Below are 25,773 nucleotides of genomic sequence, written 5' to 3'. Positions count from 1 at the left end.
TTGTATCATGACGAACGTAGTGTTAATGTATTCCATTGTAATGTAAATGAGACCGTCTTACTCCGTTGACTTCTGTACTGGGCATTTAGGCCAGAGAAGTATAGCGAATACCACCTGCAGCGATGGAACCCTGGTAGTAAATGGTGGAGTGATTCAGATTCTTCTGGCTTCCTGGTCTGACTTTGTCCATGACTTTCGTTCTCTAAAAGTTGAAGGAATTGCAAAACTTGATTGAAGATCCAATGGTTCAACCCAAACCAGTTTAAAAGAAAAATTATCTGCTTGATAGAAGACGGCCTCAGTCTTCGGGCTCTCAGCGTCATGTTCGACAGTTGTTTTCCTCTTGGGGTGCGTTGATTGCCGGAGGCGATGAAGATTGAGGTTTTGGACACATTATATCCATTCTGTGACCAGCATCTAGCGATTGTTGGTGATCCATTCCAAAGGAATTCATAAATAGCCTTTGGTTTGGATGTGCAGCATCTAGATCGAAACTTGGCGATTCTTTTAGTACGCTACAGCAGCTGGCATTTCGCGAATCATTCTTATCGAAGAAGAACGGAAAAAAGGGAAATAATCTCTCAAGGTAATCAGTAATATCTTTGTTCTGGTTCTCCCGCACTGAAGCCTGCAATCTATTTGCAGCAGTTCGTAACACTGAAGAGGTACAACCTTTGACTTAGTCATAATCGTTCCGGAAATTATCTTTTCGTCGGTTGTACAGTTGAATAGCTTTCCATCCTGATGTGTTGAATCAAACTTTTTCCCGATATTGGAGGATACAAACTTTCAATCAGCATAGGGGTGCGGCATCCAGAAGAAAGCAACATCCATGGATTTGCCATCCGACGATGGCTCAAGGCGAAAGAGGAGTGCGAATATCCGTGCTGTTCTCACATCTATATGGTCATGGTGTAGTATGCATGGCGTGTTCGACTTCGGAAACATCGCAGAATAAGGGCCCTTCAGACTGGCTTCTGGTGGAGACCTATGGGGGTGGTGAACGTAACTTGCAGCCATTGTAGATTCAGACTCGATTTGAACATGCCATGGCATCGAAGAATTGATAATTCGAAACCGAAAAGCATGAGAGACGGAATCCCGAGTCTCACAGATCGTGATGCAGTTTCCACTGTACAGCTAGATCTGTAAACACCGATGATCAAGATCATCTCAGCGGCTGTCTGAGACTGGTAAGCCCAAAAGCGAATACCACCTTTTACCTTAGAATGTGGTGATATTCAAGGACGACCCGGGTTTGGCAAACAAGGCGATGGTGTAGTCAATTCCAACGCATAATGCAACTCCGATCAGGGACAGAACTTGTTGATGGTAATTAGTACCGAATCCAATGTTAAGAATCAAAAGGTCACTTACCCTCAACCTTATCTCGCGCAGCCTTTCTATGTCGCTCATCCATAGGAAGCAATAGGCTGCAGCGTTGAAATGTTGGAGCCCTAAAGCACGACCGATCTCTTGGATGAGTTGAGCTAGCTCAGCATCGTCAAACTCTTCGACCGTTTTGTGGGTATCAGCCATTCTGAGAGGGACGACAACACGAAGGCTAAAGCCTCGAAGGAAGAAGACAGTTCGGAAAGAGGCGAACGGGAATGTGAGGGTATGAAAAGCCATGTAGGTGGATTAGAAAAATACATCATTCGAATGCAAGACAATGGCACCAGCGATGGCCCTCGAATTATATCTGCTGATAGCTCTTGTAGAGAATCCAGAATGTGCGAGACAAACCCACGCAATAGTGTATACAAGGGAATATATATCTTGGGATATTCTGTATCTGCAAGACATTAAAGCAAATGGGAGAGGGAATTGGGTTGTTTCAGTATAATAAACCAATAATCAAGAGGCAGTACATAGCATAGAACATGATCATCATAATCATTGACAGTGTAGCCTTGCTAAGTGAGCACTGGGCCAGTGCATGAACAGGATAAAGAAGATATGGATAAAGTGGAATTGATTTATTTCTTGATGTTGTGGTTGGTATGAGAATATTTTCAAGTTTAAAAATCTAAAGGGATTGAACTGGCTTATATAGATATTTGAGCAGTGAATTGTTGTCAAATGGATGCCTATTTTGATGAATAGTCATGATGGGAAGGTTAACATATCATGCATATATTAGCATATAAACTCACTCATTGAATGGAAATGATGAATTCATATCAGAATATAGAATTACCATCCAAACTTCTCAACATGCAAGTATATTCCCTGTGCCCCCGTCCCCTTATGCACAGCCCGTTCATCGCTAAGATACACCACACTCCGTCGTACTTCATCAGACAATCCTTGTGGTCCGCAAACGACTACTGCGCTTTCGCCCTCGGCTTTTTCTAGGACTTTGCGAATAATGCTCTTTGGATGGGGTCTGCCGGAGAGAATGTTCAACTGGGGTGTGTTTGTGGTGTGTTTCTCTGGGATGACTAAGATTTCAGGGCTGGAGGCTGGTGCTGGTGCTGGTGCTGGCCCTGAACATTTACATTTGCATTCTGTGATCCGATCCTCGTCTTCGATTTGGACTGCACAGCAGCATCCTCCGTTTGGAAGACAGCCAGTTGCGTTACTTGGATTATTCGAAGCTGTTGATGAGGAGGTCAAGTGGATTGAAACATCCTCCTTCTCGGATATTTGCTTCGTATTGTTGACATCAGCATCCGTCGTTGCTTCAGTCTTGCCCTGATTTTGTATACATGGCGTATGTGACTGTGTTGCCGTCGACTCCAATTTCTCATCACAAGTAATATAAATGCTGATGTCAATCTCCCTTATCAAATCAGCTTGTACCCGTTGGCATTCAGCTACATCAACCAAAACTGACTGTAGCTGAGACTGAAACCAACTAACATAGGCCCTCGACTTAATCACCCAGACGAATCGAATTTGTTTGGTGGCTGCGAGACGAATTGGTGACTCCTGACACTCTGCTTTCCATCTCGCAACGATATCACGCAGGCAGGGCATTGTAAAAGTTGATCCCATTCCACCGGCTAGCAGAACGATGCTATCAAACTGTTGAAGGGGTCTGATAGTCCCATATGGACCGTCGATCAGTATTGTATAGTGTTCTTTAGTGCCATCAGCACCTAGAACTTGATCACGTTTGGAGGCGTAGTGGAAAAAGCGTCTTGTGCCGCCCTTCTCGGCACGGGCTAGAAACTCCATCTTTCCATCACTCGGTATTGAGGAGATTGTAAAAGGGTGGCTTTGTAACGGCACTATAGAATGACAGGCTAGGAAAGCGTGTTGTCCAGCTTTCCACCGCACCGCTGGATTCTCGATAGTTATACGGGTGACATTTCCCGGTAGGGGCGTGAGATATGCGCGATTCGCCCAGATCGAGTGTTTGGAAGTATTCGATCGATGGAAAATGGATAGATTGGCATAAATTGCCCACGTATAACGAACCATCCGGTCAAAGACAAGCAGTCCTATAGGTATCCACACCCATACTTTCACATCGTTCGGGGCATGAAGCCATACGGCAACAGTAAATCCCACAAACGACACTAAATGCTGTAGAACGAAGAACTCGTATCCCAATCTCCGCACAGGTGCGGTCGATGCCAGGACGATAAACGTCAGAATACACCACGCTGCAAAGCCCCGTGTTGCCATAGGATAGTTCTTTAGCTCGTAGACGATATAGTCATATCTTCCCCAATTCCGAAACCAAAAGCCCATGTGTATTGTAGCAGTCAGCCAGAGTGTCCGGGAAATCCATCGATGGAACCAGTTGAGTCGTTCATAGCTCATTCCGACCAGCAGACCGATAATATTCTGTCTTCCTGCTAGTAGAAATATTAGAGGTAACTGAGCAATTGCGACAAATCCTGTACGATAGCCGACATCTTCCCATTTCCACTCATTCGTTGTGTCCAGTTTGTAGAAGCAGAAGACCAGCACCACGACCAGATTTGCCAGAACGATAGCCGCAGGACCTAGAGGAGCGAAATGGAATGTATAGCTACGAATTGAAAGCGGAGGAAGTGTCGCATAGCTTGCCTCACGAAAAATGGCTGTGATGGTAGCATATGAACTGAAGACTAGCGATTTTGGTTTGGACGGAGTAAGTGTAGTGTCCCGTAGTCTAGATGAAACGAGTGTTAAACATGGATTACATTAGAAGATTCGATCTCACCTCTGACGAGCCAGGGAGTAATTGAGAATATTGACGACTGTTGCTGCTGTGAGGGCACTTCCTATAACCGCCCAGTATATCTTTTGAAGATAGAACAGACCCGGCACACCATCGCCCATTGGCATGCCGCTCATTCCGCTCATTCCGCTCATGTCACTCATTTCAATGGACATTTTTGTAGGTGTTGTCGATTGACTGGAAAGAATAAGAGAGAAATATATTCGGTTCGTCTTGATGACGAGCATAAACTGAGGCCGGCTATTTGGGTTTATGGGATCCATGGTTGATTTGAAGCCAGTCTGAATAGTTACATGGTTCGATCATACTAACCGTTTCATCTCGATATGAAAGTTTAGCTGGACCAGGTCGTGAAATGTTATTAAGCATAAGCAATTTGAAGACAAAGATGAGTTGGGAAGGTCCAATGTCGATGTCGATTCCCAAACAGGAACTTGCACATGATAGCACTAGGGTATAGGGCAATGTTCTAGGGCTTGCATCATCAAAATTACTTGGACACATAAGAATTCGACTATGTATACTAATAGCTTAAATGCATAGTCATGATAATCCCTGTAGATAGCCTCGTAGGCTGCTACTTTTCTGCCCTGCGCTCAGCCTTGTCAAAGCACTAAGCAACACCCCAGACGTGATATAATCCAAGTATCCATCGTGTTATTTCCATCGTCATCCTATTCATCTTCATAGAAGATATACAGATTCACTGATCAAAATGCAGCCTCCTCGAAGACGAGCCCTATCTCTACAACCCACCGTCCCTTCCCACAACCAAGTCTCCTCCTTACAAGGCTACCACTGGGAATCCGACAGTAGATCTACCAGTACATCCTAGGCGGCAAAGTGACACACTTCAAGAAAGTTCCTGGAGAGAAACTAGAACATGGTGTGTGTTCCGATCTGAGAACAAGGCCATCGCATGGTTGTTTCAGATAATGGATGGTGTTTCTGCAATTGGAACTACAGAGTAAAAAGCAGCATATTAAACGGATTCAATTGCTTCTAACGTATCGACAAATGTATGCATCCCTATACTGCTATATTATAATAATAGAACTAATGATAACAGCTACTCAGAAGGTATCAACATCCTCTATTCACAACACACCATCAACCTCCAACCACACACCTTTGAACACTTCAACACCCTAGCAGAAATACAAAACGTGCTACCCACGCAGCGCTTCCGTGCGATCCGATCGATGGAGATTAGTTTCTCACAATCCGCTCCCTATTTCCAGGATCTGCGTGATGCGTTGGTTCCAACATTGGAGAGCGATGTGGGAGGTGATTGCGATCATGAGGACTGTTGAATCTCCAACTCTGGGTCAATATCAACCACTCCAACCCAGAAGGACACCTCTCGGATTTTATGCCGTCAGTGTATGAGGCTGAGTTCTTCAAGCCGCTTTGGGGGATGATTTGGCTGAGGCATTTTAAAGTGGACGTTTCTTGGACTGCGAATGAGGATTCAGCGGAGTTATTGAGAGATGCTCCTTTTGAGTTGACGAGGACTATAGCTGAGTATAAGGATGAGGATTTTGCTTTGGGAGAGGTTGCATGTGGAAGTTGGTTTGTTAGATAGACAGCTATCATCTGGATTTCGAATACAGGGGTTGTTGTATAGAACGGGCATATTGGATAGCGTCAAGTTTATCAATGTATGAGCTATTTTCTTCCCTACATCTCCCTTATTACACGATGCCTTTCTTCCTTGCAATGGCTTCCCGTCAATCACACAACAACTGCAGCATATTCCTTGGCCAGAGTGCAGGATTCTGTGAGTGAAATGCAAATGTGCCAGGCAGTGTTACCTTGAAACTGAGGAGTAGCAGAGACACCGACTCGATGTTCTTTATGGTTGCCTTTTGAAGATCTACAGTGTGCCAAGTGTTGATCTCATAGCACAAAGAAATCAGATGACCTTTGGTTGTATTTTGAATGAACATGGCTGAATAGCCGCTGTTGGCTGAAACCACCATTGCCAGGACTCTGTTTCATGTACACGGGCTGTTTGATACTATTTCAGCCGACCTTCATAACAAAAGCTACATTCTTTCAAGACCATTTTCAACTAGATAGATATAGCTGTATATCAAATATTCAAATCATGAAAAATGCTAAATTCTGCTTCAAGTAAAGTAAAGCCAGGCTCCACTTTAATTCAGAAAACAGCCCAGTTGACAAGAATGCGCAGCATCTGATTGGCAATAATCTGCTCATGTCCCCACTCTCATCTACGCTAATGCACGAAACATGCTCATCGCCCCACCCAGACTGGCCCGATGCGCTCTAGCGTCTTCTCCGGATTCAGTCTTTATTTAACACTCGGAATGCTGTCATTTTCCTTCTTTTTCTGCTCATTCTCGTCTTGGTTTCTCCTCTTCTCTTCTCTTCTTTTCAATTGATCTTACGTGGAGGATAATTGTATAGGTATACGATTCCTATCTTACAATCAATAATCACCATGAATATGAACCATATGGATACCTCCATGGACATGTCATCCTCACACGCGGTGATCTTCAACAACAACCACAACACCCCCCTCTTCTCCAAAGCATGGACTCCCTCCTCCAGCGGCAGCTATGCCGGAACTTGCATCTTCCTCATCGTTCTCGCCATCATTGCCCGAGTCCTTGTCGCATTCAAAGTCCTCCTGGAACAGCACTGGCTAGCTGCGCACCTCAACCGTCGCTACATTTCCATTGCCGGGAAATCGACAGAAGCAGGCTGCATTGAGAAAGACCCTGACGCGAAAATTGCCTCGTTGGTCTCGGCGCAGGGAGTCGAGGAGTCTGTGAGGGTGATTCGGAGGACGTCGCGCGCGCCCATGCCGTGGAGGTTTAGCGTTGACGTGCCTCGGGCTGGGATATTTTTGTGTATTACAGGTGTTTCTTATTTACTGTGAGTATATCTCTATGTACTCTGTTTGAGGATGACGCTAATATGAGATAGCATGCTGGCTGTGATGACGATGAATGTGGGATACTTTTGCTCTGTTCTGGCAGGTGCTTTTGTGGGAGAGCTGGTGGTGGGCCGGTATATCCAGTACGATCACGACCATTGATGATATTTTTATTTTATACATTTTGTTTGGAGTTTGGGTCTGTTGCTAGCGTTCCAATGGCATGATAGATATTAAATACCTTATAATTTTAATGGTATTCCTCAGCTGTACTGCGGCTGACTGTTCCCGGTGTCTGCAAAGTCAAATCAGCCACCGAGAAGGAATGAGCATATTTTCTAACCTTATTCCACTAAAGCTATTCGGATCTAGATCGAATGACATCTATGATACTAAGGTAGTATCTCAATTGTTATATAGATATCGTAGTTTCAATCTCGAATACCATCTTCTCCTTCACAGCCTGATCCATCACAATATATCAATTATTGACCGCCATGAAGCTCTATATCCTCTCCCTCCTCCCCCTCGTCACGGCCCACTTCGACCTCATCTACCCCCCAAGCAGAGGCTCAGACGAGTCCAAAATGGCCACTTTCCCCTGCGGCGATCTCTCCCCTTCCTCCAGCCGCACCCAAGTCTCCCTCTCCAACGGTTCTTTCCCCGTCGCCTTGAAACTCGGCCACGATGAGACCGCCCTCGAGGTTTTGTTATCCTTGGGCAATGACCCTGGAACTAACTTTAACATCACACTTGTGCCTACCTTTCAGGTACTCGGGCTGGGCGCGTTTTGTCTTGGTGATGTACCCTTTGGTGAGGGTGTGTTGGGGACAAACGTGGTCGATGGGATGAATGCTACAGTGCAGGTGCAGAGCAACGCTCATCCGGTGGGGGGGTTATATGCTGTATGTCTCGAATCAACCATATTAGTTAGTATTGCATGACTGTCTAACTGACTGATCACAGTGCGCCGACATCCAATTCTCATCAACTACACAGTCCGAACAGCCCTCGTCTTGTACTAATAACACGGGCATCACTGCGTCGGCGTTTTCCGGTGATGCTGCGCATCGGAATGCGAATGAATCGACTGCTGAGGGCCAGGCGCAGAGTGGGAGTTCGAATGCGACTACCTCGAGTACGAGTGCTAGTGCAGACGCTGCTGCTGCTTTGCAGACGGTTTCTTGGGGTGTTCTTGGGGGTATCTTTTTGGGCGGGATTGCTGTGATGTAGAGTATACTGTTGGGTTGGGATATGTGTATTCGGGATGCTGTATACAAATATATTACTCATATAGTATTTCGTATGTGGATCGTATATCAATTGATCATGAATGAATGAATGGCTCCAATCTAGATCATAATCATCTACAGTCACGTGTGATCAACACGAGGCTCCTGTAAACGAAACGTTTCCACCGAATCATCCCAACTTCATTTCATCGACTATCTCCATTTTACCAATATGGATAAATTCCAACGATTACGACCCGTTGGTGAGTCCTTCATTGGTGTATCACCAGTAGCACAGATAACTGACACAAAATCAGGTCGATTGGAACAATACTCCACCTCGCGCCACCATCTCAAGTTCTACAACAACGTCGCTGTATCAGCGACATATACACTCCCGGAATCATGTTCACTGCCTGTAAAGGATTACGTATACAAAGCATGCGAAGTCCTCATCGGCCAACATCCGATCTTATCCGCCATCCCCGTGGACGAGGATACCAAAACGCCGTACTTTGTGCGTCTTCCTGAGATTGATCTCGATCAGGCGATTTCTTTTCAGTCACGCCAAAATGGACATCCCGAGTCTGATGAGGAAGATTCCGAGCTTGAAGCATTACTGCAAGTTCAGCATAACACGCCGTTTTCCGCTCCGTCTCCGTTCTGGAGATTGTGTGTTCTAACCGAGGCTGAGGCTGCGGAACGCTTCACGGTGGCCTTTGTATTCCACCATGCTATCAGTGATGGGGGGTCGGGAAAGGCGTTTCATAAGACGTTCTTGCAAGCGTTGCATGATACGGCTTCATCGTTGACCTCTGGAGAAATAAAACGATGTATCCCATCGCCTCAAACTCCCCTCTTACCGAATATAGAGGACCTCCACTCCATGCCCCTCTCCATCCCTTACCTCCTCACGGCCCTCTTCAAAGCAAAGGTCTACTCCTGGCGCGATCCAGGCCTATGGACGGGATCGGAGATTCGTACACCCTTAAAGTCTTTTCTGCGACATATCGTCCTCCCCAAACACATCTCTACATCATTCAAGGAACGTTGTCGGGAGAATACCACCACCATCACCGCGGCGTTGGAAACCGTCCTCGCGTACTCCCTTTTCACGCATCTACCAGGCACTTTCACAAAATTGCACTGCCAGGGCGCTATGTCCGCTCGTCGCTGGTTACCGGATTCCATCACTGATGATGTAATGGGTGTTTGGGTCCAGAATTGGAATGAGAGTTTCTCCCGTGAGAAGTTCAAGGATGGTTCTGATTCACTCTTTCCCTGGGATGAAGCGAGACGATCCCGTCAGACGATCGAAACCATACTCGGTCTCAAGGGCAAGGATACGTCTGTTAACCTACTCAAATACGTTGATGACTATCACCAGGAACTTTTCTTGTCAAAAGTCGGCCAGCAACGGGACGCGAGCTATGAGGTGTCGAATATTGGTGTTCTTGCTGTGGAGGGGGTGGGTGATTCTTCGAAACTGCAAATCGGGCGTGTGGTCTTTTCGCAGTGTGCTAGTGTTGCTGGAGCTGGTGTTGAGGTTTCAGTTGCTATGGGTGGGGATGGGTGTTTGGTGCTGGCATTTTGTTGGCAGGAGGGTGTTGTGGAGTTGGAGTTGATGGGGGCGGTTATTGAGGAGACTAAAAGGGTTTTGTATGGGCTTTGTGTGTGATGGCTCTTTGGGGTGTTTTGTTTGTATAGACGGTTGTAAACGTGGATGATGTCTGATACTGTAGATAGCTTTTATTCCGTATTATAATGAAAATAATCTAAAACTATGCCAGAACACCTCCGGTATCTGCGCTACCGTCATGTCGAAGGCATCTAGACTCATCAATCTTAATATCCTGGTCAATTTGTTCGCTTAGTCCAGCTGCATGGAGCACATTCGCAATGGCATAATGAAACCCAAGTAGCTCCAAGTCAGGTAACTCAACGTTGCTATCAGTTTGAAGCTCAATCTCACGGTCTGTAGGGAGTGCATCCAAAACAGCAGAAGAGCCATTGTAAGTTATGATTTTGTAGCGGCAGTCCTGCTAAAAGTGAGTGACCATAAAGTCTTGTGCGCTGTAGAAAACATACACCAATAGGCTTCAAGGCCAGAGAAAAATCAACAAACGCTCTCTGTATAGGCTCCCAGAGCGTCACCGAGTTTCGAGGACTATTTATCATCCCTGGACGCCGGACATCGATTGCTAGTTTGAATTCTGGGAAGTATCGATAGATTAGTGCCCAGGTTTTTGCATAATCGCGCAACTGTATCAGTTAGTAGATTGTCGGTTTCTGCTTTGCAGATTGTTACCTTGTCTGAATCTACCTCGCCATCGGACCGTTGCGGGAATATAGAGGAAGGTATTACACGAGTACACTTTGTCACTGTTGTCTGGTTTTTTGCCTTCGCCATCATCATATCTTTGGTTGCTCCGATGTCGTGAACTCCGGTTATAACGCATTTATTCTCGTCCCGTAATAGGCAGAGTTGCTTAAGCCGTAGCTGGCTGCCTGTGACTTTTGTCGTGTCGTTTGTAGGCTCCTCGGCTGGTGTACTATTGGGTTGTGTGGCTTTCACTTCGTCAAGAATTAGATTCCGTCTTGAAGAAGTATATTATGCTTACTGGGCGTGAAAATGCAGCGCTTGATTTCCTGTGCATGGTCCCTTAAACTTCCATCACTCCGGTCCATTATATCCTTGGTCAAGTTCCTTTGCCCATTCGGTGATAGCTCTTTCAGCATTTCACTTAGTATCTTGTCCGTATTGTCCCTTTTGCTGATTCTCGTATATTTCTGGACCCGCGCTAACGCGTCCTCCACCGTCGCGTCTGTAGGAGATGCGACTGCGACGAGTTTATTTGACTCTGTTTTGATAGGGTCATCGATGTATTTCGTCTCAGGTTGGGCTAATGCTTTGATACTAGCCAGCTGCTTTTCATGGATATCTTGAGGTGGACCGCTTAATGATATTTCTTCAGACATTTTGTATTAGAGTAGCTGCATTTGGTATAAATTGTAGATTGGAAGCTTCAGTTATTTAGAGCTCAGTGTGACATAATTATGGTGAAGAGCTTTCGCATATCTTCGTGTGTATTGTTATCTGATGGCCAGGAAGATATTTCCGGGCACGCAGTTCCATATTGGCAGCAGACAGCTTTTGCTGGTTCACCATGATCAAGGACTGTTAGCACAGCTAGCCTGACAGACTGACAGACTGACAGATTCAATTTCTTTGATTTGCCAGAAGCTGGTGATAAACCTGAAAGATCCTGCCATGTTCTGCATAAGTACAATTCCTGCGATTTTCCGCATCTTAATTGATGCTTTCGCATTGCTCGAGCTCTGGTCAGTCTACAAATGATATTATAGAGCAAATCAAATTCACAAATGAGGAACATCAAATCATCGCAGTCATATTGAAAGGATATGAGATTTGATCTCGATGCATCATGCATGTTGTAGAGAAGAAAAAGGAGCATCGCCGTTGCCCCTTGCCAGGCGGTGAGTAAACAGTCAACGTCGGGCGGCAGAATTGCGGGGAAATATTAGGCGGTCTGCCTCGAATCAACACGACATTGATCTTTAACTCTTTCTCCATCTTGGTTCTTGCTTTTTATATTCATTCCATCATACTTGTTACAGGTGTCTGGACGAACCTCTAACCGCAAATATGCCTCCCCGCGCTCCCTTCATCGTTCCCGCTCTGCGGAAACACACCGCTACGGTGATTATGGCCCATGGATTGGGTGACAGGTATGTTTTACGACGAAGGATGATTACGCTTGTGGCTGATGATTTGTTTCTTTAAATAGTGGTGCTGGATGGTACGTTTTCTGAGCCATTATGGTGCTAAAATGAAAGAAATTTGGATATCCTAATACAGTTGATTAACAGGATGGCTCTTGCTCAGAACTGGCGCCGTCGCGGCCTGTTCGATGAAGTCCAGTTCATCTTCCCTAATGCGCCTATGATTCCAATTACAGTGGTATGATACTTTGAAATATTTGACGGATGGTGGACATATAGTGATGAGTTACAGAACTTTGGAATGAGCATGCCTGGATGGTATGACCTTGCCAAACTTGGCAGCGACGTGAGTGATCTGGCCTTTTATCTCAATATTTACTGTAAAAGTCCCACTTCTAACCTACTTCATGCGTTATCCAGTTGACTTTCGAAGAGATGCTTCGCAACCAGGATGAACCGGGTATCCTCCGCTCCCGGGAATACTTCAACGGCTTGATCAAGGAACAGATTGACCAGGGCATTAAGCCCTCGAGAATTATCCTTGGTGGATTTTCTCAGGGTGGTGCTATGTCTGTTTTCGCTGGCCTCACGGGCAAGGAGAAGCTCGGTGGTGTCTTTGGTCTTTCCTGCTACTTGCTTCTCAGTGACCGGATCAAGAACTATATCCCCGAAGACTTCCCTAACAAGAACACTCCTTTCTTCCTTGCTCACGGCCTGGATGATGAGGTTGTGAAGTACGAATTCGGTGATTTGTCGGCAAAGGAGATCAAAAAATTGGGTGCAGAGGATGTTGAGTTCCGTTCTTATGAGTGAGTTTTTTTCTACTGATTTCCCAATCTTTATTTTACTCATAATGATTTCTACAGTGATCTCGGTCACTCTGCCGATCCAACGGAAATCGACGACCTGGCGCGGTTCCTCAACAAGGCCATTCCTCCTGAGAGCGAATTATAACTTGGGAATCGCAGTAATGCCCAGTCATCAGGGACTATGGGAACACAAATGATATACAGCATGCTTTTTGGTATAGTTTTACTGTTGGTTGCACTTTACCTGTCAAAAGCCAGTTCTGGGAATAAGCGAGACTCTGCAGAGAAGCATTGAGTGTTTCTCCAGTTTATCTCCAACGTGGATTGAGCTTGGACATGTACAATTTGCAAATGCTCTAGATATAGCCTATAAGATCCACATAAATTCACGGATTTCCTCAGCCACGGAGAGCCCTTTCAATCGTCTTTTCCACAACCTCTGTCATGGCAGTGGTATTCTTCTGATCAAAGGGGATGCCGTGCTTCGAGCCATGGTCGTAAAACGCACTCTTGGACGGGTCGCAAAGCCCATACACGTGCATACTTTGAGGATAGACATAATCCTGGTTACCCACGATATTCGCCGTGGGAATGATGATAGGGTATCCGTCGTCAGTGGGGAGGATAGGATGCGTTCCTGTTCTCTCGAAAGGGATAGCCGAGCAGATAAAGACGGCAAGCTTAAAGAGGGGCTTATCGTGGGTTTTAGCATGGTCGATAATCATCGAAGCTGCGAGCGAGCCACCCTGTGAGAACCCCATAACAGCATCAAAAGGGCCCTCCCGTTGCATAAAGTTGAGGGTGTGTTCGAATGCTTTGGCGAGATTTTCGCTTGGTGCTACATCTCGGGGGAAATGGTTATAGAATGGGCCGTCGCAGATTCCTTCGAGTTCTAAAGGCGCGTTAGGATGATGAATCATCGTAGGACAGAATCCGTAGATGGTGATACCTGGCTCAGGTTTGGCCTCCAATCTCCCATTCATGAATATGAAGTCGTGTCCATTTTCTTCCAGCTGTTGTCTTAATCCGCCTATTTAGAGGTCAGAGATCGGGTCGTTGCATGTATCCATACACAATTACCTGATTGTATTTCGAATATCTATTGCGCAAGAGTTGGTTTCATTAATAATGCGCCTGCATCGTGAGGTGTTTCAGTGTTACGTACCTCGTCGCTTGTGCCAGAGCCATGAAGACAGAGGAATCTCATCTTGAATATGCTGGTTGGTATCGGGTCGCTTAGACAGGAACTTTTTGGCGTATGGATGGTATTCAAAAGATAGACAGCGAACGAAGGGGCCCACGTTTATATCCAGCTGAGAAGCAGCAGATTGGGTAGCGATCAGTCATGCTCATCCTGCAGGTTGACGTCTGTAGATTGGTGGATCGATCGACTGTCCTATTTTCCAGTTTGCTTGCAGCATCACTTGCATCACGATACTATTTAGAACTATTGCTTTGGTCGATTACAGATATTAGTGTTGTTTATTGTATTCTCAAAGTGATATCGTCTTCAAACAGTCTTGGTGTTTCTTGTTCGAGAGCAGACTAGGGAATGCCGTCAAAGAAATGCCGGCATGCGTGCTCTTGGCACACAGATTCCTCAACACCTTGACATCTTGATGAGAACATCCCCCTGCATCTGCAAAACACCTGGATCATCCAGCCACTTTCCATGATGTTATTCCCCCTCGCATTGACCACTCCTAACTCCGTGTCCAAAGGCGATTAGTCTTTCGGTCCATGTCGTAATCCACTTCTGCCTTGGTCGGTCCGGACTGCAAGTTAGTCAGATATCTGATCAGGTTTCACCTCCAACATCAACCATCCCCTATGAGCTTTTCGACAATTGCATTTCAAACAGAAGGGAAGCATCAATTCGAGAATATTTTCTAGTAATTGAGCACTGGGAGATGCCAATTGTTTTGCAACATGCCGCCGCAGGATCTGGCCACCATGGGAAACTTCTTCTTCGGTAGCCTTCGTCATCCGATCGACCTTTTTTCTAGCGTTGGGCCAACATTGAATGAGCTCACTTTTGGTCTTATGGGGTCGTCGTTTGAACCGGATCGTGATATTCGTGACCTTACCGGCAAGGTTGTCTTTGTCACTGGAGGTAAACACCTTCCCCGCGGGAGCTACCCCCTATCATCTGTTCATCCCTCATTACAGATGCTAACATCCATTCAATCTACAGGTAACATCGGCATTGGAAAAGAGACCGTTCTCCAGCTCGCCCGACACAATCCCTCCCGCATTTACCTGGGTGCGCGCACTGCGGCAAAAGCTCAGGATGCCATCGCCTCGGTTCAGGAGAGCCTTTCATCCCTGGTCGACATCCGACACATTCCTCTCGACCTAGCTTCATTCAAGTCTATTCGGGCGGCTGCAGAGAAGTTCAACTCAGAATGCGATCGGCTGGATATTTTGGTGCTCAATGCTGGGACTATGGGCAACCCCCCAACAACCACGGAGGAAGGATTTGAGGTGCAATTTGGAACAAACCACATCGGCCATTTTCTGCTTACCAAGCTGCTTCTTCCCACATTGCGCAAGACTGTCACAAGTACTATGCCTGCGTCAGATGTGAGGGTAGTGACCGTTGCTTCGCTAGGTCACAAGGCTGCCCCTTCTTTTGATGTGATGACATCCACTTCTGCTCTTCTGGAATCAAGCACGTGGGCTCGCTACGGAGCCTCGAAAGCAGCTAACATCCTCTTCGCATCCGAACTTGCACGGCGTTATCCCGAGATTATGTCCGTTTCTATTCACCCGGGCGCGGTGGCTAGCAACTTGTACGAGCATGCGAAGGCCTCAAGTCCTTTGATGAAACACAGTTTCAATATTTCCAGCCTGGTCTTCCGAGCTGTGCGTACGGGAGCAATGACTCAGCTCTGGGCAGCTGGGGTGAAGAGTGAGCTGTTGACCAACGGTGCTTACTATATCCCAATCGGACTGCGCGGTGCAACCACATATACCAATGACACAGACATGGCGGGAAAGCTCTGGGAATGGACAGAGGCACGAATTGCCGAAAAGAATAAATCTTGAATACACCTATATATGCCATTTACTCATATGATACATATTAACATTATTTACTGCTTGGGTTTTAGAGGCCTCTGACAGGATGTTTACATGGTTGTGATGTATGGCGCCCCTTGCCGGCTCACGACGTCACTTCAACGCGGCCTTAAGTACCGAAGCACGAAGGATAAAATCAGAGGGATGACAAGTCCGGCCACCTTTTGACAGATTAACACGCTTCTCTACGTTGTGACCCCAAGTTCAGTGATTTACCCCATACAGGCATAAACACCAAATTATAGCATTCGCCATGCGAGTCGTCGTGACAGGAGGCTCTGGCAAAGTCGGTCAACATATCATCGGAGAACTTATCAAGGCCGGGCATATAGTTCTGAACTTGGATTTGTCTCCTTTTCCTCATCCAAAGGTCTACACGGTCAGAACTGACCTGACCCAGACCGGTCAGACTTTCAGTGCGATTGGTGGTCAAGCTTCCCTGCACGAGCCTTTTCCTGCTGGGGTCCCTCCAATCCCCGATGCAGTCATTCACCTTGCGGGGTATCCTCGCAATATGATAGTACCTGACGATGAAACTTTCCGGGCCAACACGATTGCCACCTACAACGTGATCGAAGCTGCTTGCAAGCTGGGCATTAGGAAGATCATCATTGCTAGCAGCGTCACCGTGTACGGCGTAACGTTCTCGCAAGGCGACGCCGACTTCCCATCTTTCCCGATCGACGAGCAAGTAGATGCCAATCCCTCGGATACATATGCCATTGCCAAGATGTGTGGAGAGCGTGTTGCGCAGGGCTTTGCCACCCGCTTCGACGCAGACATCTACGTCCTCCGGATGGGCCGGGTCATTGAACCGGATGAGTACAACGAGGAGCTCTTTGAGAGCTATGTCCATGATCCACACAAGTGGAAAGTCCACGGTTGGTCTTACACGGACTCGCGTGATCTTGGTCGAATGTGTCTTCTCTGTCTTCAGAAGTCCGGATTAGGGTTTCAGGTCTTCAACGCGACCAATGATAGTATCACGAACTTGAACCCTACTGAACAGTTCCTCAAGGATATGTGTCCGCAGACGCCCATAACCCGGAAAATGGGCGAGTTTGAAGCACCAATTACCAATGCAAAGATTAAAAACTTGCTTGGCTTTCAGGAGGAGCACCCATGGCGTAAGTACTTTAGGTTGTGGGAAAGAAAGGCAACGCGAAAATCATGATTTTTATGTCAAGGCATAATTCCTACTATACTATTATAGAGGGAGAGATGTGTTACCAGCTAAATTTATCAATTTGAATCGCTTTCTGATGTTCGGGTTACCTTGTTTACCATTATAGTAAATGGTACAAAAGTTGCCTTATTTTCTTTGAAATAACTTCGTTGTCTTTCACCTCTACTTTAGAGTATTAAAATCAGCCACCACTAATATGACCAAGCTCTGTGTGGTTCAATTGTTGGAGATTGTTCATGAGGTAGTCTAGCTGATTACTGGATTCGGTATATGATACCCCTCTTGGATGGTGAGCATTATACAGCTGGGTCCGGGGGATGAAATTACAAATCGCACAATACTTTCTGGCTTCTAACGTGTCAAATAGATTTTCCCATCCTTAACTATATTCTTCATTCCCTCTTATAGTGTCATGATACTTTCTGCCATCGTCATGGTTGTCATATTCGGTCCTACTGATCGTTAGGGTTTAGCCGAGCCTCTCTTTCGATCTCTCTCCAAGAACCCACAACCCAACGAAAAACACCCAGCATCCCATCCAGACTCCCAAATCAAAAAGTCATGCTGTATAATTATCCTCAAGCCACCGTAAATCCATCAAGGACCGTAGAATAACTATCTGTCTCGTAGAATATGACGCCTCCAGCTTTTAATTAGCGAGCTGCCCGTTTTCGCAGCAACTCCCCACACAAAACCACTTTCGGGAGCCGAGATGCGCATCATCAGCAACTTCACTCCCCCTCTAAACTGCAATCGCTTCATCCTCCCAACCTCTCTCTCCCCTCGACCACCGGATCGACCTTTGAACTGTCAGTATAGACCCTGTTTTTTTCCTTGCCCCCCTCCGAAAACCGTCTTGTGCACCACGCCGTCTTCCCCCGCTCTTCTTTTTTTCTCCCACACACTTCTCTTCGCCTTACCGAGAGTTCCACAGATCTTGATTATTGACGTCCATCGCACCAGGCTTTAGGTTCATCACACCACAACACCGTCACAATGGATCAGGCAAAGTTGGCTAGAATGCAGGCGAGCGTGCGGATTGGTATGTGAATTATCTTATATTGGGTTTTTTTTTTATCTTGCTTGAGCTCTTCGTGCTGTATCTTTGGAGACAAAATGATGGCATCGAAAGATGACCAATTTGTCGGAGATTTAAGCTGGCGCACATTGCACACTTTCGAGTGTCTTGATCTTTAAAGTATTGCTTCTATGGAATTGATAGCTAACATGTATATCTTATTTGAATAGGGTACGTATACATATTCCTTTAAATTTCCCTGACGACATTCAACGGCCGTGAAAGCAAAACACGAAGCTTTGAATCGAATTTATTTATTCGCTCCGTCCAAATCAACTTTCTTACACGAAACTAATGAACCCTTCCAATACAGAGGCAAGGGTACTCCCCGCCGCAAGGTCAAGAAGGTCCACAAGAACTCCGGTGCCGACGACAAGAAGCTCCAGGCCACCCTGAAGAAGATGAACGTCCAGCCCATCCAGGCCATTGAGGAGGTCAACATGTTCAAGGAGGACGGAAACGTCATCCACTTCGGTGCTCCCAAGGGTGAGTCTTGAACCCTTTAATACATACATACCGAAGAAAAAAGACAAAATCGAAACAAAAACGACTAACGAGTTTTTTCCTTCGCAATGTCATACAGTCCACGCCTCCGTCCCCTCCAACACCTTCGCCCTCTACGGTCACGGTGAGGAGAAGGAACTCACCGAGCTCGTCCCCGGTATCCTCAACCAGTTGGGCCCCGACAGCCTCGCTTCCCTGCGCAAGCTCGCCGAGAGCTACCAGAACATGCAGAAGCAGGCCGGTGGTGAGAAGAAGGATGATGAGGAGGACGATATCCCCGAACTTGTCGAGGGCGAGAACTTCGAGAAGAATGTCGAGTAAATCATTGATTTAAAGAACTAAAAACGAAGCCTCAAATTCTTTTATTTCTTCTCAATTTCTTCTTTTCTTTCTTTTCTTCTTCACTTCTGTGATGCTAGCAGTTTCTTTTTTTTATTATCTTGCAAGCTCACCTTACCTACCCCTCTATTTGTTTTTTTTTGGCGCTGCGGAAAAGCCATTTGACACCCACTTCTTGACGTCTCTTTTTTTGTTGTTTTAATGGGAGAGGAGAACGCTGGATAAGTAATTGGGGACGCAGAGGGGAAGGATAAAGGAAAGGAAAGAGGAGAAAGCAGACAGCTTGGTATCAACACAGGAAACCGAAAAGAATGGAGGACAGATATCTTCAGGGAGATTGATGGCCCAAAAAAAAAAAAAAAAAAAGTTGCGGAGACATTGGGAATAAGGAATTAATGATTACCTCGAGATATGAATGAGAAACTACGTAATGTTTCATGATCTATTACTTCTTGATTCTTGGCTTTGATGCACGAATTGGGGAGGGAAGGGAGGTCCATGTTCGTGTACTGCTGGACACTGAATTATCTCGAGTACGTGCTTCTACACATCATGAGGTATCGTTAAGAGGAAAGCACTATCTCCTGTGTTTCGATATTCTATGAGAGACAACATCATGGATGCAATGCAATAAACGAACATAAATCCCCAACTCCAAACCCTAGTAACGAACCTATTATACCCATGTGGGAAACATAGAATGCGAAAAGCAGGAAGTAAAAAAAATGCGACCAATAATGTCATAGAAGACCGCTAGAATTGCAATAAATGTTGGCATAAAAGTACTATCGTACATGATCAGGGTATTTGTTGATTTCAAGAAAAACCCAATGTTTTTTGCTACTTCGGTTCGATCCAACCATTCGACAGTGGGAATGGGTTGGCGTCCAAATGGTAAGGAAGCAGGACTTTCTGCTGGACTTTTGCTCTCAGAAAGGCTATCCAGGTCCCGGCCTAAGGAGCAGTCTTGTTCACACCGGTCTATCGAGATTTAGACCCCGCATTTGTAGTGAGATGAATGACTGAATAAAGGTTATAGTAGATGCAGTGAATAGTGTTAAGGACGTCACGACTCCTCTTTAAGTCCACAAATGTCCGTTCCGATAATCGTATCGACCGTGTACCAGAATCGCCAGTAAACATTGGACTTTTCGTAGTCAAAGCTTCCATCCTCTTTTAGCTGAGGACCGTCTCCCACAATGTCACCAGTGAACCAGCTGAGAATCGGGATCGAACGAAGGACACGCTCTGTCACAGTAGGCTGTGGTGGAAGGGCTTCAGCCAAAGGTCGAAGTTTTGTTCGGCGGACATTCGGAATGTGCGTCATAAATTCAGACTCTGGCTTTGGCTCTTGAGGGACATTTCGTTGAAGGAGTGCGGGTGGCTGTTCTACGCCGGTTGCTGATCCTGTTGCTGCTGTTGGCGCTGTCGCTGTTGCGGAGCTAGCTGTTATAGTAGAATCTTGGGACTCGGCCTCGTAGCTATCAGAAATGCTAGAAAGGTTGTTCATACCAAATGATCGTGGCATGGTAGCACCGCGCGGTTTTTCCTTCGCCGCCTGGAGAAAATTGGTGGAGTGGGAAGTGGTCATAGTGCGCGACGTTTTCGATTTGAACTGGCTGGCCGCAGACGAATCTTTAGGAATCGGGATGTCCTCGGCGGGTCCTTGGTCATGATACAGCTCACAAAACACCATGTGCCCATCGATCTCCTGGGGAGAGTAAAAACACGCGCGGTCCGCTGCGTTGGCCGAGTCGTAGGTAACCTTGATCCAGTGGAAACCTCCAGCATATCGCTTCGACTTCCGGTTGGCATCCGCAGACAAGTTGGTCCGAATCACCACATCGCCACCACTCAACATTTGACCAAATCCAGTAGGAGCGTTTGGGTCACTGCGAGGATAGTCCTCACAGATGAAGCCTCGCGAAATCCGCTCATATTTATCAATCACCTTCCACTCCGAATCCTTACTTCTGTATCCATAGAGTATACATTCCGTCGCGACCTTTTCTGTTTGTTTCCGCCCGCCATCAAGGCTGGACGAGGAAGAGGACTTGGGCAAAGTGTGATGAGCTTTTTCTTCCTCCTGCTGTTGTGCAAAAAGTCGCCCGAACTCGGCAACGTTGGGGTTTTCTCTCTTCGCCGGTGTTCCAGTACGTGTGCGCGATCGAGCAGTCTCGTATCGAGCGTTCCTTCTCTTTCCAAACGGTCCGGACTCTTCAGGTGGTCGTCGCGGGTTAAGGGATTCGCTGTCAGAAGCGAAGTCCATGTTAGCTAGTGCTTGCGATAAACAAGAGTATTGTAAAGGAAAGTAAAAAAGAAGGGATAGGCGACTCACTCTTTGTAAACATATCCCCAAGGCAAAAGGTTGCCCTTGTCATCCTTTGCGCGCTCCTCTGGAGGAACAAAGTGGTATTCCATGGTAAAGGGAGGTCGGTCTGCGAAGTTTAAAGAAGAGTCCTCTATTAGGAAGAAAAATTAAAAATAGGGTATAGAGAGAGTCTAGCAAAGACACAAAAACAAATAGAAGACAGTCAAAGTGCCTTAATAACCCTTGTTGGGCTGATGAAGGAGCAGCAGATCGGATGGCAACTTTTGATCTCAATGGAACTTTTGATCTTCGCAATAAACAGTGCGTTAGCCGGGATACGGTCACGTGATCTACAGCATGGCAGAGACATGCAAAAGTCGATTCCAGAAAGATTGCGATAATATTAAAGAAGAATTGCTAAATTATAGTCTTAATAAAATGTCCTCGTATCCAAGGACAACATGATAAACGTGTCGTTCTACTTGGGTTCAACAAATCTGTACATTCTTCACCGCTAGGATGCATTCTTCAATTTTATATTTTGCTTCATGTCTATGTACATATTTGCCCACTTTTCATATTCTTTCAATACATATATAAACTTAATCTTGATGCAAAAATGATATTCCTCCAGCATCGCCTCCCCAGCCACACACCTCTTTGAAGTCTCCAACCTCTACTCTTCGTCGTTGTACATGGTTGACGAACTGTTCCAATGAGCAAGAGGACCCAGGACCCCCTTGACAGTGTGGCAATGGCATGACTCGATCATTCATGCTAATACGAACGAATGTTTTTCGGTCATTTGTCTCTGAATTTGACGACGATGAGCAAGACATCCGCTCCAAGGTGACGCGACCACCCATTGGCAGTACGGATGAAGTGCGCCAAATGCGATCTTTTGCAATGTGCGTTGTTGGAAGCTTTGGATCGTATTTTGGATCTTTGAAAATATCCAAGGCAGCGAGGAAAGGTGCTATATCGCCATCATGGGCGCTAATACAAGAAAAAGTGTTAGCCAGTGCAGGAAGCACTGAAGGTAGGAGGCCACTCACAAGCTGAGAAAAATAGTACCAGCTTCAGGCCCTGAACGTAAAAGAGCCGTTGTGGCATTCAACCAGAGCCAACCCATTGCACCGGCATATGGGTTTCCTGGGCCTGCTTTATAATATTTGAGGACATCACGAGCATAGTCGAAATTCTCCCAATCCTCACGTCGAAACACATCGCACCAAGGACTGGCTCCCCGGGCAATTGTCTCGAATCCACACATTTCCTGCATGCCATAGACTTCCATATTTGTGAATGGTCCGACTTCCGCGTTATGTTCTTCGAGTCGCTTCGCGAGAGCTGGCATGTAGGTTTCTTGGAATAGGATCAGGGCACTTACACCACTGGGATGCCCAAATTCTGTATCTGCCAGATATCTAGGACACGAATCACCTGGAGTAAGCGTATCCGTGCCTCGTTCAAAAGTCTCCGGAATGACTTGCAGTTCGGCAAGTCCATTGCTTTCCCAGTCCAGGCCAAATAACCCCGAGGCAAAATATTTGGCCGTTTGGGTAACACGCATAGAATCACTTGCCCAAAATCGTGTCTTGGTGTTGTTTGGTAAGAGATGTCCGTAACGGGTTCGAAAGCGAACGCCGGTTGTGAAAGCTTGGAGTATGCCTGCGTAGGGGCCTTCTGTGGTCAAGTGCGCAAGCTTCTTTGAAAAATAGGTCCAGTCGTTGATAAAGGCTAGTGAGCCGTTTAAAGCTACATTGGCCTCTTTCAATCGTTTGAGAAGAGAGAGATGGCCTTGTATGTATCCGCATTAGAATCAAAGAAGCAGTAAATAATTTGTCATGACATACGGTCTGCAGCTGATTTGGTGGGATATCGCTCGGCATGTCGCGATAACTGTGGTGGTTAGCATCAATTGAAGAGAATTAAGCTGAAGAAATGCGAAAAAGCTCACCAGATGCACCTGGTCAATTGAACATCCTTCCGGGGGCGAAATCCCCTCTCCATCCACCTTCTCGACCCAGGGTCCGATTCCACCTAGATGGTAAAGAAGATCCCATTCCTTCTTCTGATCTGTGTCACTGCTCCCCGCGTGTGACCGGAAAGGGTGGAACCACGTGTTCCAGCTTGCATGGTGGGGAGAGACGTCTTTGTGGGGAGTAGAGACTTCGACTAGAGGGAATGAAACGGGTATTTGGAGGTTATAGTAGCAAAATATACCAGTGAAGGCAGCTACAAAGGATATAATGAGTGTCCAGAAGTTGAGGCAATAAAGCATGGCTTGAATATCGAGGAGATGGAGGAATGTGGAGGGGAAGCTCGGATGAAGCTGCATGTCGTTGAGAGAAGATCATCGCCAAGACATACGGAATTGTCAAATGGCATCGGAAGTCTGTCTCTATGTTGATATTTTATATTATTTTATCGATATCTCTAGTTTATGCTATAAAGTGTTCTCTATCGAGTGTCGGGATGCATAATATTACAAGGCCAAAAAACAGACATAAACGCATCAAGAGCTCAAGTCTATATGACATCTCATGTACAAAACTGGAATCGAGGATTGTGATCTCCCATCTCTTGGATCTCTTCTTCGCTCTTTCCGGCAATTTTATCATCCTCCAGGCCACTGGCTCTGCGCTTGTTCGCCTGGCGGTAGTAAAGCCACATCAGACCATAGACTACACCCGCAAACCCTACAAGCGACAGTGTCACCGCATTGCCTCGGACATAGCGTGGTTTTTCAGATGTCTTGTACAGAAACGGCGACATGACCCCACTGACGTTGCCGAAGGTGAGCTGCAAGCCTGTGGCAAACGTGCGTTTCCCGTATCGAGGTAGGTTCGTCGGTAGCCAGGCAAGTGGCAATCCAACCGCCACATAGAGACCCAACGCAATGAGCAAGGCACCAAAATAATGTACTCCTGACGATACGTCTGCAATCAGGAGTCCGTATCCGACGATGGAAATCACACAGAAAATGCAGACGAACAGTGCGCGTTGTTGGTATCTATCACTGAGCCATGCCACAATCAGATATGCTATTGCGCCTACCGCATAGCAAGGGATAGTAAGAGCCTGAACTTCCGCGACCGACCATGATCCCATTCCTTCAATGATGGTTGGAAGAAAAGTGCTGTACCCGTATAACATAGTATCGATACCGAACTGGGCGATGCAAAAGGCGTAAATTCTCCAGTCCGAGGCTCCATCTTTGACATCAGCCCAGTGAAACTTTTGGGCTGAAGCAGTTTGTCCTAGTTCGGCACGGCGGCGCTTGACCACCAAGGCCTTTTCTTCCTCATTGAGATAGTATGCGGTTGCTGGATCGTCTGCCAGAAAGAACCAGGTGGCAACTCCAATAATGACTGTTGGGATACCTTCGATGATCATGATCCATCTCCAGCCTTTGAGTCCACAGATCCCATCCATGAACCCGATACCGTATGCTAATAGACCACCAAAAGCACCAGCGACAGCGGCACTGCTGAAAAGATAGCCTGTGCGCAGTGCAATTTCGCGTTTATTATAAAACATTGTTTCATAAGTGATCATACCCGGGAATAAGCCGGCCTCCACGACGCCTAGTATTGTTAGTTAAGGAAACTCCGTATGATATCGCCAGATATCAATATCAACTTACCAAGTAGTACACGGCAAGCCAGCAACCCGCCATAATTCTGGGTGATCCCCGTCAGAGTCGCTATAATACCCCATATGATAGATATCGATGCGATGTAACGCGACGGCCTGAGTTTTTTAAGGACCAAATTTGATGGAACTTCAAACAGCTAAAGACGTGGTTAATGGGTTTCCTCAAAAGCTGACTTCGATGAGCGCACGCAGTATGTCACAAACAAAATAGACACGGCGACCTGGTACTGATTTCCAACCAGGCCCAAATCTTCTTCCAATCCATATAGTCGGGCATTGCCAATATTGACTGTAATTTTCAGTGTCAATTGATATCCCAATATAAATTAAATGAAGAAGTTGAAATGGGACTCCGTGACGGCAACGCACCTCGATCCAGGAAGCTGAACAGATAAAGCAGGACCACGAATGGCAAGATGTGCATGTCCATTTTCCTCACTACATTCTTCTCCCTTTTCTCGTCAAGTTCTGACATCCCAGAACTGTCTTCACCTCGCAGCGTCCAGTGGTGGGCCTGGTTGGGCGATTCCACGTCCACCTTGGGCTCCGTCTGACTCTCCATATTCTGTCTGCCCCAGGCGGGGTTTTAAGGTGCGGGGATCGCAGAGTTGTTTCTCAATTGAAGAACTGCTGCATTGGGTTCTGTCTGTTGATATAATTGCATATACTCAACTGGCTGGAATCTAATGCAAGGATATCTTATGGAAAGAAAGAAGAAAAGCGATGGTTGTGGGATCCCAGCGC

General features: G+C 46.3%; 13 protein-coding genes across 13 annotated transcripts; 8 read left to right on the top strand and 5 right to left on the bottom strand.

Moving 5' to 3' along the window:
• Positions 1–1,310: 1,310 nt before the first annotated feature.
• On the bottom strand, positions 1,311–1,539 carry ASPWEDRAFT_168162 (uncharacterized protein; the record flags this gene model as incomplete). The annotated part of the gene is made up of 2 exons (XM_040830259.1): positions 1,311–1,322; positions 1,378–1,539. The coding sequence occupies 2 exons, from the start codon at positions 1,537–1,539 to the stop codon at positions 1,311–1,313; spliced, it is 174 nt and encodes a 57-aa protein (XP_040691915.1).
• Positions 1,540–2,196: 657 nt separating this feature from the next.
• ASPWEDRAFT_103877 (ferric reductase family protein) lies at positions 2,197–4,302 on the bottom strand (the record flags this gene model as incomplete). The annotated part of the gene is made up of 2 exons (XM_040827600.1): positions 2,197–4,108; positions 4,160–4,302. 2 exons carry the CDS (start codon positions 4,300–4,302, stop codon positions 2,197–2,199), a joined length of 2,055 nt encoding a protein of 684 aa, XP_040691914.1.
• Positions 4,303–4,803: 501 nt separating this feature from the next.
• Positions 4,804–5,863, top strand: ASPWEDRAFT_35854 (uncharacterized protein). The gene is made up of 2 exons (XM_040834311.1): positions 4,804–5,196; positions 5,247–5,863. Exons 1-2 carry the CDS (start codon positions 5,117–5,119, stop codon positions 5,488–5,490), a joined length of 324 nt encoding a protein of 107 aa, XP_040691913.1. The 5' UTR covers positions 4,804–5,116; the 3' UTR covers positions 5,491–5,863.
• Positions 5,864–6,547: 684 nt separating this feature from the next.
• ASPWEDRAFT_35853 (copper transporter family protein) lies at positions 6,548–7,464 on the top strand. Its single transcript, XM_040834310.1, has 2 exons — positions 6,548–7,084; positions 7,136–7,464. Exons 1-2 carry the CDS (start codon positions 6,645–6,647, stop codon positions 7,245–7,247), a joined length of 552 nt encoding a protein of 183 aa, XP_040691912.1. The 5' UTR covers positions 6,548–6,644; the 3' UTR covers positions 7,248–7,464.
• A 118-nt stretch (positions 7,465–7,582) lies between these two features.
• Positions 7,583–8,318, top strand: ASPWEDRAFT_24192 (putative GPI anchored protein; the record flags this gene model as incomplete). Its single annotated transcript, XM_040832581.1, has 2 exons — positions 7,583–7,990; positions 8,052–8,318. 2 exons carry the CDS (start codon positions 7,583–7,585, stop codon positions 8,316–8,318), a joined length of 675 nt encoding a protein of 224 aa, XP_040691911.1.
• A 231-nt stretch (positions 8,319–8,549) lies between these two features.
• Positions 8,550–9,995, top strand: ASPWEDRAFT_168158 (uncharacterized protein; the record flags this gene model as incomplete). Its single annotated transcript, XM_040830258.1, has 2 exons — positions 8,550–8,580; positions 8,635–9,995. 2 exons carry the CDS (start codon positions 8,550–8,552, stop codon positions 9,993–9,995), a joined length of 1,392 nt encoding a protein of 463 aa, XP_040691910.1.
• Positions 9,996–10,098: 103 nt separating this feature from the next.
• ASPWEDRAFT_179819 (uncharacterized protein) lies at positions 10,099–11,747 on the bottom strand (the record flags this gene model as incomplete). The annotated part of the gene is made up of 4 exons (XM_040831810.1): positions 10,939–11,747; positions 10,626–10,891; positions 10,406–10,579; positions 10,099–10,356 (listed from the first exon to the last, which is right to left on the bottom strand). Exons 1-4 carry the CDS (start codon positions 11,294–11,296, stop codon positions 10,099–10,101), a joined length of 1,056 nt encoding a protein of 351 aa, XP_040691909.1. The 5' UTR covers positions 11,297–11,747.
• A 237-nt stretch (positions 11,748–11,984) lies between these two features.
• On the top strand, positions 11,985–13,015 carry ASPWEDRAFT_168156 (palmitoyl-(protein) hydrolase; the record flags this gene model as incomplete). Its single annotated transcript, XM_040830257.1, has 6 exons — positions 11,985–12,067; positions 12,127–12,138; positions 12,209–12,299; positions 12,354–12,407; positions 12,482–12,870; positions 12,928–13,015. The coding sequence occupies 6 exons, from the start codon at positions 11,985–11,987 to the stop codon at positions 13,013–13,015; spliced, it is 717 nt and encodes a 238-aa protein (XP_040691908.1).
• Positions 13,016–13,268: 253 nt separating this feature from the next.
• On the bottom strand, positions 13,269–14,089 carry ASPWEDRAFT_148352 (uncharacterized protein; the record flags this gene model as incomplete). Its single annotated transcript, XM_040829550.1, has 4 exons — positions 14,036–14,089; positions 13,951–13,969; positions 13,820–13,900; positions 13,269–13,762 (listed from the first exon to the last, which is right to left on the bottom strand). The coding sequence occupies exons 1-4, from the start codon at positions 14,075–14,077 to the stop codon at positions 13,269–13,271; spliced, it is 636 nt and encodes a 211-aa protein (XP_040691907.1). The 5' UTR covers positions 14,078–14,089.
• Positions 14,090–14,799: 710 nt separating this feature from the next.
• ASPWEDRAFT_104407 (putative short-chain dehydrogenase/reductase family protein) lies at positions 14,800–15,918 on the top strand (the record flags this gene model as incomplete). The annotated part of the gene is made up of 2 exons (XM_040827641.1): positions 14,800–14,983; positions 15,065–15,918. The coding sequence occupies 2 exons, from the start codon at positions 14,800–14,802 to the stop codon at positions 15,916–15,918; spliced, it is 1,038 nt and encodes a 345-aa protein (XP_040691906.1).
• Positions 15,919–16,204: 286 nt separating this feature from the next.
• ASPWEDRAFT_24186 (NAD-dependent epimerase/dehydratase family protein) lies at positions 16,205–17,202 on the top strand (the record flags this gene model as incomplete). Its single annotated transcript, XM_040832580.1, has 2 exons — positions 16,205–17,078; positions 17,165–17,202. 2 exons carry the CDS (start codon positions 16,205–16,207, stop codon positions 17,200–17,202), a joined length of 912 nt encoding a protein of 303 aa, XP_040691905.1.
• Positions 17,203–18,133: 931 nt separating this feature from the next.
• ASPWEDRAFT_24185 (nascent polypeptide-associated complex subunit family protein) lies at positions 18,134–19,040 on the top strand (the record flags this gene model as incomplete). Its single annotated transcript, XM_040832579.1, has 4 exons — positions 18,134–18,179; position 18,386; positions 18,529–18,701; positions 18,799–19,040. The coding sequence occupies 4 exons, from the start codon at positions 18,134–18,136 to the stop codon at positions 19,038–19,040; spliced, it is 462 nt and encodes a 153-aa protein (XP_040691904.1).
• A 1,084-nt stretch (positions 19,041–20,124) lies between these two features.
• Positions 20,125–25,504, bottom strand: ASPWEDRAFT_48529 (allantoate permease family MFS transporter; the record flags this gene model as incomplete). The annotated part of the gene is made up of 9 exons (XM_040837118.1): positions 20,125–21,332; positions 22,022–22,365; positions 22,425–23,169; positions 23,226–23,271; positions 23,330–23,448; positions 23,922–24,959; positions 25,019–25,166; positions 25,218–25,318; positions 25,399–25,504. 9 exons carry the CDS (start codon positions 25,502–25,504, stop codon positions 20,125–20,127), a joined length of 3,855 nt encoding a protein of 1,284 aa, XP_040691903.1.
• Between the last annotated feature and the right edge of the window lie 269 nt (positions 25,505–25,773).

Source organism: Aspergillus wentii, assembly GCF_001890725.1.
Source record: "Aspergillus wentii DTO 134E9 unplaced genomic scaffold ASPWEscaffold_2, whole genome shotgun sequence".
Classification (NCBI taxonomy): Eukaryota; Fungi; Ascomycota; class Eurotiomycetes; order Eurotiales; family Aspergillaceae; genus Aspergillus; species Aspergillus wentii.
The sequence above is the reverse complement of the archived record's forward strand: the minus strand, read 5'-3'. Positions and strand labels throughout refer to the sequence as shown.